This window comes from Halichoeres trimaculatus, unplaced genomic scaffold (genome assembly GCF_033239565.1).
Source record: "Halichoeres trimaculatus isolate MK-OKI-2021-1 unplaced genomic scaffold, fHalTri1.1 fHalTri1_scaffold_3, whole genome shotgun sequence".
NCBI classification, from domain to species: Eukaryota; Metazoa; Chordata; class Actinopteri; order Labriformes; family Labridae; genus Halichoeres; species Halichoeres trimaculatus.
Window position 1 is genome coordinate 21,422,896 of NW_027437181.1, and position 21,594 is coordinate 21,444,489.

Here is a 21,594-nt window from a genome sequence, read left to right on the forward strand (position 1 = left end):
GACTTTTTGGCATTATATTACCTTCCCTCCTCTGATCTCAACAGGTGGGGGTTTCCTTTCCTCTTCTCCCCTCTCTTGGTAGGACCCGGCCCAGGAGCAGTTGGATTCATCCTGTTGGCTGAGCGCAGCCTCCAGCTGGGGCATTAGGTCAGGCAGGAGGTCAGGAGGCTCCAGGCTCTCCAAGTCTCCATCCTGTGCCTGGGATTGCAGGAGACTGTCTCCCTGTGCTTGGTATCCATTTGTGTTGATGGTCCTGCAGCTCTGGGGCTGGTCAGAGGGCAGGTGGTTGATCATGCTGGGGTAGCAGCTCGTAGATTCACCAAACATCTCAGTTGACTTGCAGTTTCCCTGGGTTTCCCCGGGTGTAGTTTGGGCCCGGAAGGGACATTCCTCTGCCTGGCTGACTGGAGTCCTGGTGTGCTGCTGACTCATAACAGCTGTGGGTGGAAACTGACATACTGTCCGTGATAGCTCTGGCACAGTAGGTGCAGTGGTGGTGGTGGGCCTAGACGCTAAGGCTGTGGACTGCTGAGACAGAGGGGATATTTCAGGCTCTCCAGGGTATGCAGGGTACTGAGCTGGTTGGTAAACAGTGGTGGAACTGACAGAGCATGTGGGCAGGGAGTGAACCATTGATGATGAATGCATGGGAAAGGACAAGTCAGAATCTTGGGGCCCTGATCCAGAGAAAGCTTGACCTCCCCTGGTTAGCCTGTAGTTACCCTGTTGCTGCTGTTGCTGTAAGCACGTCCCACCCAGAGAAGCATTTTCCTGCTGCATGTAGGGCTTACTTGGTAGAGCCCTTGAATGGAACCTTGGTCCTCCAACAGCAAGCTGATGCTGAACCTGCTGAGTATGGTGAAGTTGCTGTTGGGCCTGAGATTGACCCCCTCGATGAAAGGAGAAATTATGATGCTGCTGCTGCTGCAAAGACAAAGTTTGTGTGTGTGTGATTGGATGGTGCTGGTGCTGGTTTAACAGCTGCTGCCGATGACTTTGCTGTTGATGCAGCTGTTGCTGTCGCTGTTGTGGATGATGACACAGGTGGTGCTGTTGCTGCGGTGTTTGTTGTTGATGGACATGTAGTTGCTGCTGATGGCAAAGTTGTTGCTGCTGCTGAGATAAGGGGTGGTACATAATTCCATTCTGGTCTTGGTTTCCCCACATTGGACTGCTACTGTTACAGTAGAGACCATTGGATTGAGATACTTGATTCATGGCGACATTGTGGTACTGGCCATGCTGATCAGCAATCATGCCCCCGCCTCCCCCACCTTGGCCCCCAGGACCAGAAAATACCTGCCCCATTGGGTTTTGTCCCTTAACACCAATGTAGTGGCCCATCTGCTGGCCATAAACAGGCATGGTTTGTTGGGTTGACACTGGTGGAATCATGTCTTGGTGCTTTCCTGGACCAAGAGGCCCCACTTGGAGGGGTTCAAAGTCAGCACCAAGGTTTAGCTCATCCACAAGTGAAGGTGCTGAGGGGAAGCCATCATCATCCAGCCCTTCCAAACCCCCAACAAAGAGGTTAGGGTCATTAAAGAAGTCCATGGCAGTGTCTGGCGTTGAACTGGAACCTCTGAAACCCCACTGGATCTGAGCTGGTCCCACTGAGCCTCACTGTGGCCGGAGCTACAGCATTTCCAGCATATTGTGCACCTGGTCAAAACAGAGCAAAAAAACATTTAAACACAACTCCAATATCAGAAATTGAAGTGACATGTTGAATTTGACAGGTAATGACTGGGTCAAAAAGATGTGGGAGTAATTTGGGAATGCCAATCATCTTTCAGCCAAGCCTTTCATGTGTGCAGCAAAGCAGCCGGTGCAAGCCAACCACCAACAGGTGACGCTTGCTGTATTCCCTCCTACCTAACACGCATACAAAAAAAAATCACCTCAAGCCCCCCACCCCCACAACCACTGGTGCTGCCTGCCCTGCTACTGCAGAATGTGTGGGAGGTGCAGACAGCTGATAGAATTTCAACAGCTAGGGACACAAGCAGATGAGATCCTTTGAGTGTGTGTGTGTGTGTGTGTGTGTGTGTGTGTGTGTGTGTGTGTGTGTGTGGTTGTAAGTGTTCTGTAACCGCAGACCAGCGGAAGATGACAGAAGCTTACACAGGTCAGTCATTATATGCTGACTTGCCATGCGGCCAGGCACATAAAATCACAAAAAAAAAAAAAAACACTGATACCTTCCAGAATCTCAGCCTCACTCGTTGAGATAGTTAAACCTGATATTTCAAATTACCACAAGGTTGATTAGCAGTAATGGACCTATGATTATAGTGTTTTCTATCTTCATTCTCTTAAAACTACTAGGCTTTAGTCATGGTTGTGGGAACAGAAATTATTATAGTTAGTCAGAAGAGAACAAGGGCCAGACACTACTTCTGAATGAATCCTGGTACTATGTATCCAACCTAATCCACACTAATGAACAAAATTGACACTGACTTAAGAACCCTTAAATTTTAGCAATTAACCTTAAAAAATTAACATTATCATAAGTATTAAATTCTAAATTAAACGTTAAAATCTAAATGGGGTGAAATAGGAATTAAAGATGTTCTTGCGTATTTCTTTTTAATTTAATTAATTTTATGTATCACTGGAATGAAACCAGACATACACACTGTTACTCTTCCCATCACTATTGTCAACAGCTACCACTAGAATGCCTTTTTGCTATTGTATCAACTGAGTAATCACAGACACTCCTGATATGTGGCTGTAAAATCATCATTTTTCCACTGGATGACCACTAGATGATCTTTATCAACCTGACAACACTGGAGGAATGTGAGGTCTGTGACAAATCTCAGTTTGGAGATATAGTCACACTTGAATTATTATATCAAATGAAAAATGTTAGTTATTTAAACTTAATGAATAAACCTGGAAGCAAGTTTTTGGTAAAACACAAGACAATGTATGGGCCACTAGAGACCTCTCGTAATTAAAACCTCAACTTTTTTTTTTTGCATCACTTAAAATTATTTCTGTTGTCTGAAAGTGCTTTTCACTGCCAAATCCGAAGTGAAAGCACCAGTCACTAAGAGGTTGCAGTGTAAGGGAAAGTAATAAGTTCATTCCGGCTGATTTTTCAAGGCTTAACAGGAGAAGCTGATTGTGCCACACGAAAACATCGGGCAAAAACTAATTTGATAGTTAGTTCGCATTCAAACATCTCCCATTGACATTTCCACCACTCTGCTGACAATCAGTGCAGTGTATCTCTGATTTTGCTTGCTAAGAAACTGATGACCCCCAAGCACCCCCAATCCGAACCTGGGGCACACGCTTGTCTGCCTTCCAGCTGTTTCCCTCATTATCGCGACATTGTAAGCACCATGCAAGCACGTGCAACACAATACCGACACCTGTGTGCACAATTGTAGGCCCGTGTGTCGTCATTGCATCCTTGGACATATTCAAGCACCTCCGTTTAACAGCTTCAAAATAAGTGCAAGTTAAAAGAAAACCCAAATTATGTTCAGGCCCTTTATCAAGAGAATGCATAAAAACGTGTAAACTTTGTCAAATTGGGATGAAAAGTGGTTAAAAAAGTTGCTGTGACCGGAGGTGAATTTAATTTGGAAGCCTACTGCGATATAGTTAAATTCGTCACAAATGATCCTATAAACACTTGGCAACAGGTTCTTCTTCTTGTTTTCGCATCTTTGGTAGAATATCTGGTCATGATGAAAAAGACACCGGGCTCACCTCTGAAGTCAACCGCATCCTTTCATCTTCACCCAGTAATGGCTTCAGCTCCTGCCAGCGCGGTGTTTGATAAGCCAGCGAGGCGGCAATTTGTTGCGCTACTTTGAGCGCAACTGCTCACTAAGTAAGAGACAAACACAGCAGCACGCGGGACGGTTGATTTAAAATATATTCCTCAGTCCTGGGTTGTTTGGGGTAGACGGTTCGCATACGCTCTTCACCGAGACTCGCTCGAAAAGCCACGGGATTCAAGAGGTGTCGTGACGCTTCCACACTGAGAAAGAGGAGGAGGGGGAGGAGGCCGGAGATGGATGGAGAGGTCGACAGTGACGGTGTCCATGATAATACAACCAGTTAGATCTCGTCTGACTTGCTATTTCATTTAAAGTAGGGCTGCCTGAGAAACGACCCGGCTGATTAACGCGTTCACAGGTGCAGTTCTGGTTGAGCCCAGCTGGTCGCTGTCAGTTCAGGACCACCGTGTACCAAGAACCGTAGAGTAGTGGGGTACACGCATTTTTAAGTTACCCGGCAAACTTTGCGAAAATAGAATTGCACTTGCTTTTTAAAGTACGAACATACGGGGGACAAGTGCGGACAAGTTTGTCAAGCGAACGCTCTTATATCTGCGAAGATCCACACTCAGCAGGACAGTGTGTCATCAGACAGCTGAGGCGAGCCCTTCTCACTGACTGTCAGACATTTGACAGCTCCCTGCCTGAATGAAAACCAAACTCCACGAGTCTTTAACACCTCTTATTTCAAACACAAAAATAAACTATAGTCCTTACCTTGAGTCCAATTCAAGACGTGAATAGAGAGAGTTATCAGCGAAGTTGTGACTGTGTTGTTAGTTGTACTCCTGCTGGCGACCACGGCACAGCGGCTCTACCGCTGCTGACGTGACTCTGATAACACCACATTTGCATAAAAGTGACCCTCTTTGTGATTGGACCGGAGATAATTTGCTATAATTTTACTTCTTCGTGTAAGATTACAACCCGGCTAACCCAATATGAACACTTTTAATCGGGCCCCGCCCCCAGCCATCCCAACAGAGCAGCTGATTAAATCATAGATTTGTGTGTGAAGTCCTTATGTTGACAGAGTGCATAAGATGGCCGCGTACAAGCCAGAGCCAATCCAGAGAGGTTTTACTTTCGCACATGCACCACCGTGTCTCCTCAGTGCAAACATGACAGGAGCTGGAGAGCTGTATTCTTCTGTGGGTACATACCGACATCTGCTGGCTGGCTCGGTGACTGCCATCAACTAAGTTATTTTCCTGTTTTTTCCAGAGTTCGCTAAACGTTTTCATGATTGACCTTTTAAAGTCCTAACATTGCTCCTTCATGACATTAACACACATGTGCATGAACACACAATTTTTTGGCAGTGTCCTTGTAAGACCCCTTTGACACAACTGAATATTCAACGTAGTAACACATAGAAACTTTTCTACTCTGTTAGCTGTAGTATCCCTATATTATTTTTAACAGTTATCACAGGTTTACAGTTGTCAAATGGCTGTTTTATAAAATACTGATTTGTGGGGACTTTTTACACTGCACAGTAATGTGTTTTAACTATTAGACAGAAAAAAAAACAGAATTCATACAAAGAAAAAAAATCAGTTCACTGTGGGTTTTTTTTTAATCACTTTATTGATTTAAGAGGAAAGCATTAAATCTTGTGACTCTATAATGCACTTTCACAAACTTGAACTGCAATCATACTCAAGTTTGGAGATGTCAAAAGCCCTAACCACAGCATGTCCAGTACACTGAGAGTTTGCCTCTTATTGCAGTTATAAATAGATTAAATAGGTTAAGCACCAAATCTGCTGTTCTAGTGTTATAGATATGTTCAATAAGCAAGAGCCTTCCACAAATGAACACATCAAAGAGTCTTACAACACTAGAAGATGTGTATTCTTGTAGCTGGACAAAAGCTCACATTTGTGCTGATCAGAAACTAGTTTTTAACTGAATCTTATCAAAATACATGTCTGAGTTTTTCCTCAGACCTATGTAGGAATCCTGCAGTAACTTCTTTAAGTTCTGAAAATAAAAAAGAAAGAAAAAAATCTATAATGAAACTTAAGCAACACTTGCGAAGAAAGCTAAAACCAAGCCATTCATTTTGAAGACCCAAGCATTGACACAGATGAATCTCTCAAAGTCAAAGCTGAGCCCAGTGTCCATTATTTACACACCAAAACTTTAATATCAAATGATACATAAAACATTCAAAATGATTTAAAAGCAGACAAATTAAAATAGATGAGCTTGCTTATTTAGCATCTCTTTAAGATCCACACCTTCCTGCTCTGCATTTCACTTATATATTAGGAACTATGCAAGACAACAGTTTACACAGTGGAACTAAAAGCAAATCATTGTCCAATGATAAACAAATATAAAACATATGAGTAAAATTGGGTTCTTTGACAGGTGTCAATTTGGATGTTTTATTCACACTGTGTTAACTAAAACATTCCAAATCTGACAAATGAACAGTCCTGAGCCAATTTCACAAAGCAATGTAGATTTTTCATCCACTGTACTAACTGTGTGATTGCGAAATGCTTATCTCATACTCTAGCTCCTTTAAGGACAGCATGAAACACCACTGTGGCCAACATGTGCATGGATCTGATCATCTAAATGAGAAAGCTCTTTGCACTGCATTACAGCCTAAATGGTGTTGCTGAGACATCCATTTGTCGTCGCTGAATTATGATACAAACTTTGTTTACTTATTCTAGAGCTGTTTGAGGAGATGACTACAAAGCTTTTAAAGCTGAGCAATTACACAGATTCAATGTAAAAGTTCTCCCACAGTTTCAAGGACCCTATTCCTATAAACAGCTGAGGTAAGCCAATGGCATGGCATTTGATGCATGTGGATCCCTCTAGTGGCCGCTTCCAGGACACCACAGCCTTAGCTCTGGGAAGAGCTGTCGTCTTTGCTGAAGGGCTGCGTCGATCCAGGCTTCACCCAAGACAACCCTGACACCTGTGTTCCCTTGTGGTGATCCTCGGGTCGTCTCTGGAGCAACAAAAGTTACTTAGTTAAAGTTAATTAACCAAGGCACAGATCAATTGAAGTGCTTGTAGATCACTGATGTTTCAAACTAAAGTTTTAGTTATCTGAAAGGAGCTGCTGTGGACTACACGACTGCTGGTATATTTGATAAAGAAATGTGCATGGATAGTAACCTTAAACACATTTTCTTTTAATTTACCTTGTATGTGAACATTCGCTCTTTTGCCTCTTCATGAACAGCTGGGTTCCATGGAGAAAAACTATAAAATAGGAAAGAGTTGCAACAAGAGATATCAAGTCCCTGTCATGGTGTAATCATGTACAATGAGGTAAGAGAATGGTTATTTGTAGCAGTGAGGGTTGAAGAATGCTGAAATTGTGCAGGGTTCACAAACCTTATTGCGTAGGGGTCATCTATTTTGGGCTGGTCAAAAAGATGACTGTTGCATAGTTTCACACTGTCTACCACTTTGCTTTTGAACAAATGCACATCCTTTTCATACCTGAAGATAAAAAAGCAATATTAACTCTCAAAGTAAGGCACAGGAATGACAAAGGTTTATTAACAATAACTCATTAAGATTTTAAGCTCTTGTTTATGTGTCAACTTTGTGAAGTAGTAGAAAGGCTTGCAGGACCAAATGGCAAAAGTGATGGGTAGCCTATATCCATCTGTAACAGGTCCAAACTATGGCACAAATAGATGGTTAATTTCTTAAGGATAAGAGCCACTAAAAGAATACAGCAACACTTACAACACTGCAGCTTCTGGGTTGAGGGGATCTGTGGTATTGATCTTGTAGAAAATTGTTCTTGCATACATCAGGACTTGCCAGATGTGGTTGTGGTTTCGTCTATAGGAAGACATTAGGATTTCACAGCATAAAACCTATTTGTTGGAAATGTACTTTTTCTCGTTGTCTGGCATACAAAAATGACTTGAGTTATAAATACAAAATGCCATGGGCAAATGGGCACCAAATCATAAGTTAAGTGGCAGCTACAACCTCGTTTTAAGGAAAATACTTGATAAATTCCTAGATATTTGAACTGAAATTGAAACCTCATAACGTATAAATTAGTTTTTAGATTAACATTGAATTTGAAAATCAAAAAGGAGAAAGGGTAGCAGAGTAAACTGCAAGCATAAAATACCTCCATTTGGTGAAAGCTCTTCTGACGTCAAGCTCTCCAGACACAGGGTCAACAAGTGGATGGAAGACTGGAATATCAAATACTAATTTCTGAGGAAAAAAGACGAATCAGGAATGTACAATTCTATTAAATAAGAAAAGAGAAAGCAATGGCTACTTTTTTAAAAAAAAATCTGGGGGACTGGACTTTGTCCTTTTTACAGAAGTTTATCAAAACTACAAGGGAGGGGTGGCAGTTGTGAGAAATTGATCTTTTATCTTAAAACTCTGCACACTTCTTTAACACACAAAGCACATGCACATTGAATAAAAACTTACAGGACATTCTCCATCGGGATAGTTGTCTGGAATATACACAGTGAATTTGAAGACTCCATCTTGGTACAGGCCATGCCTGATGAATATAACCCCAAACCACACTAGACAGCAGGAAACAGAGTGCTTTTTAACACAGGTATGAAGAATGCATAGCAAAGCACAACAAATGCCAGAACACTTTAAATTAATTTACTCATTTTGTTCAACGGCATGTTTTATCAAACATCAGTAGCCCCGTTTATCTTATATATAGAACATGCTTGATATTCAAAAGGAGGGCTCTTACTTAGTGCTGATTTGTAGGATGGCTGGACATAAATTCCAGGGAGCTTCTGCTTTATCACCAGTGTGCTGCAGGTCACATGGTAAGAAAAAACATTATACCATCCACAGAACTTCTTTTATTGGTGTATTTTGAGAAATACTAAAAGCTTAAGTCAGACCAATACATACAACTCAGCCAGCAGTGAGTACTCCAAGTAAAAGGGGCCATAGGACGCATGTGTGCCATTGGCCGACTGCACTGGAGTGCCAGCTGATGTAGGTTTGGTAATGGGTGCTGCATTCTTAGGAATAGGTGGAAGCTGTTTTTTGCCGAAGGGAAGTCGAGCTGGGCTGGCTCTCTGCTCCACATGCCCGCTCTGTTCCTCGTTGTCAGGTCTCTGCTGCTTTTTAAAAATAGTGATGTAAAAATACGTGAGCACATTAGTTGCAGATGAACCTTGCTGTATCAAAGAGACCACTAAGGCATGTCTTAACAGCAAGAGAAGAAAAGGCTACCATTTTTGAGTCACTTTCTGCATTCAAAGTGGACCAATAGTCCAGGCTAGTGGCCATGTGTAATCACAAACCTGCTCAGCACCATTTCCTATACAGCTTATCAAAAAGCAGTGTCCAGACAAGAGCATGTACAACTACCATCATCACTCTCTGATGTTGTTAAGCGTGACTGCACAGGATCATTGTTCACAGAAGAACAAAGTTGCAGGACACCACGAATGCAACAGGAAGTTTCAGACAAAGTTCTGACGTCAACCATGAGTATGCTAAAAATGCTTACCACGTGTTGTTAACTAAGAACTAACCTTCGAATTCACAACGTTGACATGACTGCAAAATATTTTAGGAATGCTCTTCTGACTCGGCAGAACAAAAACAAACTCACACCCATACTCGAGGTACATTTTATCCTCCCTGCTTCACCAGGATTGCATTACCATGTTACATTTACCTCCCCTCCCTTTGTTTCCAAAAACTCTGGCAAGCACTTGCCAACTGTGTCTACCCATTGACACAAGCAGGGCTCAGCAGTTTTAACCAGGAGTATTTGACCACTTAATTTTACAGTCTGAAATGCAAATATTTCTAAAAAGGATGTAGTCTTTCCTTAAGGTAAACTTTTTTTTTTCCAAAGTGAAATAAAATACCAGCCCTTCAACTTGAGCACTTAAAGTAACTAAACTGAGATTTCTTAGGAAATTATTGAAACTGAGAACAGATACATGACTGAAGACACCTAATGTAAGGCTGCAGGTTCTGACAACACACTCTTGAGAAAATAAAGTCATTAAACTGAGTTATCAAGCCCTCTAAACAATGAAACCACAATTGAGAATGAAAAAAGCAGCAGTTCTATCAACTGAATAAAGAAAATAAATCTTTATGATAGTGTCACCCTATTTGGGAGATGTGTTTAGAGAAAAAAAAGTATATTAAATTACTTCTCAATCTTTCCTTTTTTAAGCTAACAAATACTCTACATGTGTTGTAAAGTCATTGTAAATTGTTTATAAGTACTCTCACAGAGTTTTGAGCATATGTAAAATACACAACACAAACTCAGTTTGATGAAAAATAGAAGCATTATGAAATCTTGTGAAATGCAAACTGCTAAATGAATATGTCTGATTACTTTCACCCATTATTTATGGTATTTAAAAAAAGACCATACAGCTAAGTTTGTTTTACCCACTGTTGTTAACCCATCATTGCTTTTTGCTCTGTTGTCCAAACGTTTCATTTACCTTACGACTTGTATTTGCAGACATGCTCCAGAAGGGGTTAAGGTTCATTACTCATTAAGAGGTTCAGGTTGGTGTCCCTCTTTTTATGTCGGTCCTACGACAAGTGCTGTCCGTGCCATCCGCTGCTGTGGTGGAAAAATACACTTAAGTTCGACTTGTGTTGCAGTTTAAGGTATATCATTCATAACACAAACAAAACAGCTATACATGAGTGAGCGATGTTTACCCTATGGTATGAAGCCGTCAATATAACTACAGAACATGATCAAAAGTTGTCAGCTATCATTGCAGTGTTTTGACGATGTGTGTCAAGAGAGGTGCGACGTTTGAGAGTTAAGTTAACAGAGTTACTGTACTGAAGTGATGTGAATTGAGCGATTGTTTTGGATAGCTTAGCTTCGAGCTAACTTGGCTGTTTGATAAAGCAATCTTCTGTGTTCAAAGATAATTTTGGTAGCTAGTGTCAGCTGTCGGGGGATAAAAGAGATCGAGCCCATCGTAAATTTAATAAAAGTTGCTGTTAATACCCAAGCAATTCCTATTTGATACGTTTATACTGTAATCTGACACAGTACGAAGTTGTCATGCTATGTTGCGTTAGCCAAATAACAGAGCTGCTTGAAGTTAGCTTGTAAAAACATGGGGTAAAATATGACTAAGTGCTTAACAACACCTTAGCTGGGCTCACATTTGAGTTAATGTTCGATGACTGACATTGCTCCACCTGATATTGTTCTCTAATTAATGTTACCTTTAACGTTAGCTAACAATGCTGCATGTTGCGTTGCTAACCACTCGACTATTTGTATAAATTTCCGCCCTTTCACGTCAGACATTTAAGTAATATAACTTACCGTATTTGATAGGGAACTGTTGAGTCGCTTTAAAAGAGATGTTAACGTGTAGCCTGGACAAAAAATTTCCAGAGTGCTCAAAAAGCCTTAGCTAAATACTTTGACAGACACCCATGATCCACACACAAACCGGAGTTCAATCTAGCTTGATGAGAGGCGTTTCTGTGTTAAAGCGAGGATTTTCATTGGTCAATTTGACAAACGTCCTCGAGGCTGATTCGATGGAACTTCCGTCCTGTAAAATCAATTGTCCCGAGCAGGAGGACGGTAACCTCACTGCTGGCACTGTTATTGTTTTCCTTAAATGATGGAAATTAAAAAAAAGAAAAAAGAAGGGGTGACTTTTTTTTCTAGAGCCATAGCTTCCAAAAAGAAAAAAAAAATCACAAATTGTTTAAAATTCCCAAAGTGGAAATACACAGGTGGGCATTAAAAAATATTAATCCTGGTTTTAATAACAAGTTCTCTGTGTCAGTGAGATGACATGCAAAATAGACTAATCCAAAGGCTTTTATCATTAGTTGACATGCATCGATCAATCGGTGCAGATTTCCTTAATTTTGGGGGATCAGCAATCGGCTCATTATTACATAAAATTTATTTCATATACCTTCCTCAAGGTCTGACATCCAGCCATTGTCACTTTTTGCTCTGAGAGCTAAAAATCAGAACACTTTGTTGCTTGTTTAAATTAAAAACATAAATATTTTATTGTTTCACAGGTATTTTTCAATGATTTTCAATAAAATAAGATTAGAACATTGAGGGTATAGCTGTCGGTTATAAAAAAAATATAATCAAAATCTGTATCGGCCCAAATACTAAATCCAACATTTGTCACTGCTTTTAAGAAAGCTTGTACCATTTTTTTTTAGAACATCTTTTTTTTGTTGTAATTAATACTAACAATAATAAATGCATTGTTAGTTTTCTTCATGTTTTCGTCAAGAGCCAAATTCAGCCCATCAATATGTATTGCTTTTCTTCTTTTCAATCCATTCTTTATCCAACCCAACTTTTCCGTGACATTTATTTGAAAACTCCTCGTAAGCACCAAGGGGGCCTTAATAAACATAAAAACTATACACATTAACTTGGCCTTGATTGTAATGTTTCGCTGTACTGCACAGCAAAAGGCCCTTGAGAGTTAGGTGCATCCAAGCCATCTGTGTAACATGTTTCTTTAGTTTTTGACCACGCTTCACTGGCGTTCATCCCCCTGATTGATTGATTTCCCAACAATTACTTCTAATTATTTTTCTGCGTATAAAAAAAAAAAAAAAAAAAACTAATTCAATGCATGGGTGACTGTATTAATTGGGAGAAATGACATCGTCCAAGTTTCAGAGTAAATAGAAATTATTGACTCCATTATTGCTATCTGATTGTATATTGTCCCAAGTACACTTCAGTGACAAAGGTAATTAGTGTCCTGCTTCTTTATTGAGGCAGCTAACAATGCAAGGTCATCGTCACACATTTGACACATACAAATCAAAGACCACCTCAAAACAAATAAGTTTATGGCTGCTTTGCCTTCATCGACATTGAGATAAACGGCCTCACACAAACAAGCGTGCAAATATCCACACCAGTGCTTTTGTAATGAGTTTTTTGTCTTTGCCATGGATTCTTTATCTAATCAACTATTGTGACCTTGTTTGGTCAAACAAATATACAAATGAATATAATTAAAGTCTGGAGATTGAATTAACTTGTTTAATATGTGACCCATTGGAGATGGATTGTCAATTAAAACATAAAATGATGACGAGTGCATTTAAACTTTGAAACTAATTTGGAATATATATATATATATATATATATATATATATATATATATATATATATATATATATATATATATATATATATATATATATATATATATATATATATATATATATATATATATATATATATATATATACCTGATATTTTTACTTATGTTACTATATGTCCGTATATTCCTGTTTGGGAGACTTATTTTTGAGGGTTAAACCAGCATTTTCCAGATGCACTACTTTGTCTCTGGCAGCACAACTCAAATTTAAGATGAAATATGTTCCTTTCAGTCAGTCATTTCTTCTGAGTATTTCAGGCCCACTGATTCAGATCTACAATTTGGTTTAAAAGACTGTCAAGTATTACAATTGGCTGTCCCTGGTGAAACCTGTCTTGCTCTTGCCAGAGTAGACATAAAACAAGTGAGAAAATATGGCTCCATGTCCAGATAATATGTAATAAACAATGTTAGTTTGAATAAAGAAAGCCATGGTGAAATTCAAATGTAATATTCATTGTAGAAATATGAACAACTTGGGGGTGAAGGTTTCAAAGGAAAAAAAATCAGCCATATATTTCATATAGCAATAGTATTTCCTTATCCCTGAGGCTATGGCCTGGCTAAAACCTCAATGCAGCAATTATTTGCAGTAATGACTGCGGTTGAAATAAGCCTGGAGATTTTATTAAACCAAATGAGAGAATCATCTGTGTATTATCACCTTGTGATTGACAGTGACAAGTGTTAGGCAGACTCGGATGTGAGCATGATGAAGAAGCTCTCAGCAAAGCTCTCGATAATGTTACCCCTGATAAAGTTGCCTGGAAAACCTCAGCCAACAAATGGAGACGGAAAGCTCCACGCATATTAATTCCAATTGTCAGATCCCTCCAGTGGGGGAGGGAGTAATCTGGCAAGAGGCCCTGGCTGCCCCTCCATTCACTGAGTGGCATTTTACACAACTAATGAAAAAGAAATCCATTGTGCTGATCATATGCATAGATTCCACTCTATAATAATGAGGAAATAGAAATATTCATAATAAAAATAAAGGTCACTCGCTCCTGCTACTAAGCTCCTAAGCTGCAATCTTTGCGAGAGTAGTTGTCAGGTTACAGCGATAAAATAAGAAAAAGAGAGAGGCGTCAAGTTTTAACCCCGTGGAGACCAAGAGGTGAGGCACTGCAACCAAGCTACTGCACTGTACATTTGCTCCATGGTCATCTGCTTTTTTTTTCTTCTTCTTCAAACAAACAGTGCAGATGTCAGCTCAGTGATGAATACAGCAGATCAGTCTCCTCCCGGGTCCAGTGAAAAGGTTAAAGGTCAGCCACATAGTTCTGATTAACTGTGGTCCTCTTCCTGACGCACAGAATCAAAGCTAGTGTCTACATTCTACGGGGATTTGTCTGGTCTAGTTAATAAAACACATGGAAATATGAACAGCCGTCTCTTTCCTCCTCAGCACTCCCATCCTGCCTATCCCTGTATGTAGGTCACCTGGGCTTCTTCAGGCATATGAGTAGAGGAGTGCAGGGGTGGATTGAGGCATGTCTCACCTCTGAAGGGCAGTCACAGCATTATTATTGCCGGTATGTGACTTCCACACTGAGCCCCGTCCTCATATGCATCTTACATTGGCATTTATTAGTGCCATGCACTAAGTACAGGCCATGTTATTGAATTTGAATATCAGCGCCTAGCCACATTCACAGGCCCTGGAAATATATTATAATAAGATGAAGCAATCTCATTTAATAACACCCAAACTAATAAAAGGAGAGCAGATTGGAAATTAAATTTTTGAATATTGCTTGGCAGCAGAAGTGATCCAAAAAAAGCCCAGCCTGGTCTGTCATATGCAGATATTTCTCTAGATGTACGCACAGGTGGAGATATTTCTGACTGTCTCCTCATGAGTATCATATGAAGAGAGAAGTAGGTTCTTTTCAGTCCTTTCTTTTTTTTAATCATCATTAAGAAGCATAGGATGCTTTGGCTATCGCAGTCTGTCTTGACATAGTATGTTTTTTGCAGTTATTTAGCATTGATTTAGTCCGACTTATTACAACGCAGAATAGAATTATAAGCATGGTAGGAAGCATGTTGTTCAGGCTCAGCTTTGTTACACTAGCCCCAGTGTTCTTAATGATCTTTTTGCAACCCTTGTTAAACTGAAATTACATCCTGTGGATACAGCAAGAAGGCCTCAAAGTGAGTTATTTCAATTTTGATTATTCTTACAAAGCATGAAAAAGTGATCTATTTGGAAAGCTTGCTTTCCTTTTATTCTGAGGTGGAAACATTGTAATTTTGAAGTGGCTTTCATCCAAAATTCAAATCACTTTTTGCCAGAGCTTAACAGCTCAAATTATGGAAGTCTTCACTTTACAGACTCCACATCACATGAGCTGGTAATGAATTGATGAACAACATTCTTCTCGTCATTTTTTGACTGTTGTGCATGTGTACAGCAGCCTTTCACCAAGACATCCGACAGCGCCGATCCATCTGTGTGTAAATGTTGACTCCCGCTGGAGCTGTGACTGTCACTCATCGCCTGGCCAGTGTAGTGCCAGGCATTGATCGCTACATATATCTTCCTCTGTACTTCGCAAACCTTCATCAACAGATGCGGCTGCAGAATTGATTAGCACCAAGTCAATGACCAAATCTCTTTGGAAACATTTTTATTTATGTGTGTGTTTATGTGGATAGCTTAGAGGGCCATTAGCGGGATTACCTTTGAGGCTTGGCTGAACAACAGATGTTCAAGGACGGCTCAATCAATTTGACTTGCAGGCTACAGTTGCCGGAAACAAGTCATAAGTCTGTAGGGGGGCTGGGGGGTGGATAAAAACAGTTCACAGAGGTTTCATATAGGTTTAGCAGAATGAGGCTTCCAGCAGGTCCATTATATGGAACGAGATCACAGCAGATTAATCAATGACTGGAACAAAAATTGAACTGATCAAAATCCTCTTGACATTTTCAGGCCTAACACCATCTCTAACAGTGTCTGATTTGTTGTCCATTGTTAGCTTGAAGCCCATTAAAGTTATTACTTCAAGTCAAGCTGCATATTTGACAAGAAGTATTTGCTAGTAATATTTTGTTATTTAAGTGAGCACATTTTGAAGAACTAGGGATCATATTTATGTTCTTGAGTATAAAGCTTAAACTCTTCAATCATTTGGCTGAGTCAAACACAAAGTTAGCCTAGCCATTTATTATGATAAGAAGGCATTGCACAAAACATGTTTATTAAATGGATTTCAGCCCGAGCAAAACTGCACAAGTATAATATTTTCAATATAAACAGCAGCAGCCTCCAGAAAGGCCCGTTTTAATTTGTGCTCAGGCATTGTGCAAGCCATGCATTCAATTATACACATCTATATTGAATTCAAATTAATGTCTGATATGGATATTTTTATTATATTTAAATAATCTCAATTCAGCAGAAAATGTATTATTTCTCAGAGAAGATCATGTTCTTTCATTCTTTTCAATTTCCCTCCTTTCCTCTCATGAATGACAGTGAAAAAAAATGTGTTGCAGAGACTCACGATCTGCCTTTCAAGTCCCTGCTTATGCTTCCTTATCTGCAAACTTATTAAAATTAAGTCAGAACACAAAATGGTATTTAAAAAGTTTAAGTGAAACAATTTGCATTGGGAGTGTGTGAAAATGCTAATGCATTCTTTCACTAAGCCTCACAATCACTGTCATCCATTTTGAGCTCTGATTGTTTTCCACATGGATGCCTTCATTCATTATTGCAAAATTATAAACATAAAGAAGATCTCTGTATTAATATTTCTGCTTTTTGTTAAAGCTCAATCAACCATAATGTTCTAATTTTTTCTCTGTGAACCTCATTTTAAATTATCTCACTACTCAAGGAACGGATGTCCCAAAAGGGATTTATTTCATTTATCAGGATTATTGAATTAAATTAAACTAGACACTTACCGCAAGCTGAACAGAGGTACCTTATCCACTTAAAAGGAAGGCCTGCTCTTCACTGCTATTTAGGCAAACACATTAGGCAGCAAATGCCTTTCGCTGGCTGAGCCTAGGTTACTGCATTATTCATTTGTTCATTAAGGAAAAGCGTTGAAAGTGCTTGAGGTAAGTGGAAAAGGTCATGTATTGAATGGATCTTTAATTAAGCTACTTTACAACCATAGTTACACGACTGGTGACATATGCATCATGTTTGTTTACATGTCAAACTAATGTGTGGAAAGACAATAAATGAAGGAAAGGGGATGGAAAAAGGGGTTAGTGAGGTTGATTTGACCTCATTATTTGAGTTTTAACAACCTCTAAGGGGTCTTAACTGTAAAAGACGAGACTGTGTATTTAGTGCGTGTGTTTCAGATTTACATTAAAAGACAACTTCAAAACCTAGAATTTTATACATTTATCTTTTCACAGTGGAATATGCTTAACATTGTGAGATAATTTGTTTTACAAGAGCAAGCCTCTGAAAAATCCCATTCAGAGAGATTTTTCAAAGCCCCTCTGTTATTCTTGGGTGCAGCAGCAGATGGCAGGCTGTTTCCACTGTTCGGCCCTCTGCTGACTACAGCACATGCTGAACTCCTGTACACTGTCGCTGTGATGTTGGCTTCCCAGACCTTGCTGCTCCTGCCTGTGAAATGCATTCCCATTAAAAAGGCATTTTTAAAGCCAACACTAGTGCTATAACAATCATCTCTCCAAAGCCAAGCCTCCACACCCGGGAGCTCGGCACTGCCACACAGGCAGACATGTGGCGGCTGCCACAAACAAAGGCCGTGTGCTCTCTTCCCCATTTCTACTCCCTAAATCTCCACATGGTTAAAGACCAGGCTGCCAGGGCCAATTACACCCACCGCCCAATGTGTGAGGTCTCACAGAGACCCCAATTACAACTAACAAGATCAAGGCTTACACCCGATCACATCCACAGTATACAAACACACATATACCTGTGTATGCGTATGCAAACTGTCCATCCCCTTTGCCTTCACCCTGCCTCCATCTCACCCACTCTCGCTGGCACGCTCTAAAATCATAACACATTTTGAGTGGCTGTGGGTAGAATAGCTTTTTTAAGAGCAACAAAAATAACAGGGTGACAATCATGCTGTCAGATGTGGCTGTCTCATTTCACTGTAAGTCACCAAGTTCAGCACTTTGTCTTGTTGACACTGCTGCAGAACTCCATCAACCCCTTTCAATGATACACATTAATTATACACAGCATAGTTAGGTAGTCAGTACAGGACTTACTAAAATCAAACAGAGGTGACCGCCTCTGGAGACAACAGTTTAGCTTTGGCCTTTTTCACCTTAAACAATAAAGTTAAAAAAAAATAAGACTCCCCTTCTTTAAAAGACGTAAGAAGTAAAAGGATAAAAGGATCATATAAGCTAAACATTACAACATTACCAATCAACTTATTAGAACCAATCCTGGTATAAGGTTAGGGTTAGGTTGAGATTGTTGCCACTTTAAGAAATGGCAGGTATCTGAGTTCCCTCTCACTAAAACAGTTGTGTCTTAATCATCGAGAATGTACATTCAACCTGCCTTATCAGTTGTTGTCAATGTTGACAGCCAGGATAGGTGACTGGTTAGAGAAAATGTAGCCCTGTACCCTGATACAGCCATCAATACCCATGAGCCTGTGTGTCATGTGGCGAGGAGCCTTAGCCAAGGTTCACAAGCCTCCTATGATACCTCAGTGAGAGCCTATTCTTCATGTCCTCACACCAAACACTGAAGTGGCAGCTTGCTAAATAATTTGTGCTTCTTTACCGGGGTCGTTGGATAGAGAATCTGGTTGATAAATAATTAATCAAGACACAATCTAAGCAGCCGACTTCTGTTTCCTTCTCGTTTCAGCCAGATTGTCTGCCCACATCCCCCGCATTCATACCAACTTGCTGTCTAATTCAACTGAATATAAACCTCCATCATATTATAGCTGTAGGCAGACTGGTGTTAGGAGGAGCTTGTCCGAGGCATGACCCACAGGATCCCAAAAAAGAAAACCATACACAGCCACAGAATCTATTTTCATTTAGGGGTTAAAAATAAAACAAAGACCTATTACCACCATGGCTTTGTTTAGCTACATAATTGCTTTTCATTATTCAGTGCACAGTTGATACCCACAGTGTAGGTTGAAAGAGACGCTGTTGTTCGAGTGCGGCTGGAAATGAGATCTTTTATTGATACCGCTGTGTCTCAGATCTGATTCTTACAAATGCTGAGTGATAAAACTGGAGCCTGATTGTCTGTCTGCCTGTCTCTGTGAATACTAATGCAGATCTTAAAGCTGTTTGAGGGGCTCATGGTAGCCTAAAGATTGGCAAAGCAGACTTGTTCTAGAAAGAGCTCCCGTTGAACTCATCAAACTGGCTGCAAAATCTGGGACGGACAAGATGAACATAGTTTGCAAAACTTTTACGTTATGGGATGGTTTTTAGAAATACTGTTACTTATCGCAAAAAGGTGGAGCACAGGATCGATACCTCTATTCAGTTTATAAACACAGTGCTCTAACAGGACAGGTATCAGTGACAATACACATGACACTGATAAAATCAGACACAGCATAGAAGGAGGTCTAGTGGTGATGGGCAAGTCAGTCAGAACATTCATATTTCTATTTTCCAATCAAATGTGCAGATGTTATCAGCTGATGTCAGCTGATAAAGAGCTGGTATTAGGAGCATCTGTACAGATGTACTGTGGGCCAAGCTTGATTTTGTGGCCTGTCTGCATCAACATTATGCTTAATCTCTTGTAAGCAATTTGAGTATCTGATTTTTGGTGCTATAAGTGGCAAATAAGTTATTCATTTGTAAAAGTTTTAGTTTCTCACTACTGCATCTAGATCGTGTTAACATTGAGTATGGCCCCTGTGAGAATCACAAGTCAAAGCTTGTAATGATAGGCTCTGAATCCTCTGGATGATCAGTTAACCTAAACCAGTAAATACCAAATAAGAAGTTGTTAGCAGGGCTTTTACAGTTCTACAGTATCAGTTTCACTTAGCAAACACTTTTTGTCCTTTTCTTTTGCTGTACACCCCAATATGCAAGGTTCTGAATTTAACTCTCTATCAGACCAAGACTCCTCACTAGCCTCCAGTACCCTGTTCTGTTTTTCATATCCCAGTCTCTCTTTTTGTGATTCAAAAAACCCTTTCTTGGGCATTACATGACACCAGCTGTAACCAAGAGTAACCAAAGCTTCAGTGTTGAGTTTTTGTAGCCTGATAGAAAATTGGATAGGAGCTTGCTGAGGCAGAGGTTTTTGGTTTTGGTGACACATTGAAGTAGTTTGTTTTACTCAATAAATGTGTGCAGAGAAAATCGGAATTATTGTCTGGTATCTTTTATACTGAAGAAAAAAAATACTTAAACTGGCTGCACAAGACACACAAACAAGTGAAAAATGTGGAGGGCCAGTGCTTAATTATTTCCACATACAGCACTGGTTATTAGTAAGGGTATATTTACACATGTACGTACAGCTAACCAAATGGACCTACACCTTGATTCATCATGTTACTTCCCAATCATTGAAAATCCTGCTAACACATTTTCATACTTGGACATCTTTGGAGGGCTTCAAGTAAAGTAAAATAAGACCAAGGCCAAGATGATACCCAAACATGGTTTTCAGGGTCTGTGTCCCTTCAGCACAGGCATGGGGGATAGGACTAGGATTCTGAGGCACGCAGTGAAAAGAACAGGGACAGAGCTCTTTAAAAAATACACCAAGACAGGAAGAATGACACTTAGCCCGTAATCATCTCTGTGTCTGTAGGGATCCCCTGTACTTTTGTGTCTATTGCAGATAATGGTCTTTCCTTACTTGACAGCATGTCTTTGCAGAGCCAGAGCTCTGTAACCAATGCTTAAGTGTATCAGGGTGACAAAGCGTTGCTAGATTCGGTGGTGTCACGGCTCATCATGTAGTGACATCGCTGACAGCTGTGGTGTTAAGACAGGGAGGCTGTTGAATGGAGTCAGAATGGATTCTAGTGCACTAGACCCAACTTTCATAACAATGCCCTCCCTAAGGATCAAGCTACAATATGCAATCCAGCAACACCAGCTGTAACCACTGGAAGACAGGGAGGGGAAGTAATGGAAATCTTGGATTGCACACCAAATTGCTCCTTCAGTTATTGGAACGCATGGATGCCTGCGCCTGTGTTTCAGGAGAAAAACCAGAGGCACAAAGAGTACAAGAATGACAATGTTTTCTGAGGGACAGATCACTCATGCACTGCAGTGTCTGGCTGGCTGTCCAAGTCTACAGGCTCTTTCCTCAGAAAAAGTGAGAGAGAAAAGTCCCTGCCATTAGATACAACCACACCATCTTGAACCTGTCCAATCCCATCAGTCATTTTTGGGAGCCTATTGGAGGATACATATCCTTGCTTGGTTCCCTGCCAGTCTGAAGGAACTTCCTGTTTGTTGAAAACAGTACAGACAAATTGTATAATGACAAATGGTGGCCTGAACATTGTGGGGGTATGCATCTCCGGACCTCAAACTCAGTTGCAACTAATTTTGCCCAAACCCCAAAACAAGCAGTACGGCAAGACAATAAGCAGGCTTTGTCTGTTACTACATTAAAAAAAAGGGCCCTGAGGTTTGGCTGG

At 40.2% G+C, this 21,594-nt stretch overlaps 2 protein-coding genes across 7 annotated transcripts in view; both read right to left on the bottom strand.

Moving 5' to 3' along the window:
• Window positions 1-4,609, bottom strand: part of chd9 (chromodomain helicase DNA binding protein 9) — a 67,305-nt gene extending 62,696 nt beyond the window's left edge. For all 5 annotated transcript variants that reach the window (XM_074665606.1, XM_074665605.1, XM_074665604.1 and 2 more), the window contains exons 1-2: window positions 4,524-4,609; window positions 22-1,662 (exon numbers count right to left, since the gene is read on the bottom strand). In XM_074665606.1, coding sequence (XP_074521707.1) covers window positions 22-1,554 — 1,533 coding nt within the window. In that variant the 5' untranslated portion in view covers window positions 1,555-1,662; window positions 4,524-4,609. The remainder of the gene's footprint in view (window positions 1-21; window positions 1,663-4,523) is intronic.
• Window positions 4,610-5,454: 845 nt separating this feature from the next.
• aktip (akt interacting protein) lies at window positions 5,455-11,291 on the bottom strand. 2 transcript variants are annotated; one of them, XM_074667249.1, is made up of 10 exons: window positions 11,131-11,291; window positions 10,277-10,401; window positions 8,706-8,920; window positions 8,539-8,603; window positions 8,253-8,353; window positions 7,936-8,024; window positions 7,536-7,634; window positions 7,176-7,283; window positions 6,980-7,040; window positions 5,455-6,783 (listed from the first exon to the last, which is right to left on the bottom strand). In XM_074667249.1, the coding sequence occupies exons 2-10, from the start codon at window positions 10,322-10,324 to the stop codon at window positions 6,676-6,678; spliced, it is 894 nt and encodes a 297-aa protein (XP_074523350.1). In that variant the 5' UTR covers window positions 10,325-10,401; window positions 11,131-11,291; the 3' UTR covers window positions 5,455-6,675. The 2 variants fall into 2 exon arrangements, with proteins under 2 accessions (XP_074523350.1, XP_074523351.1); XM_074667250.1 differs by having other exon boundaries at window positions 5,456-6,783; window positions 8,706-8,917.
• Window positions 11,292-21,594: the final 10,303 nt, after the last annotated feature.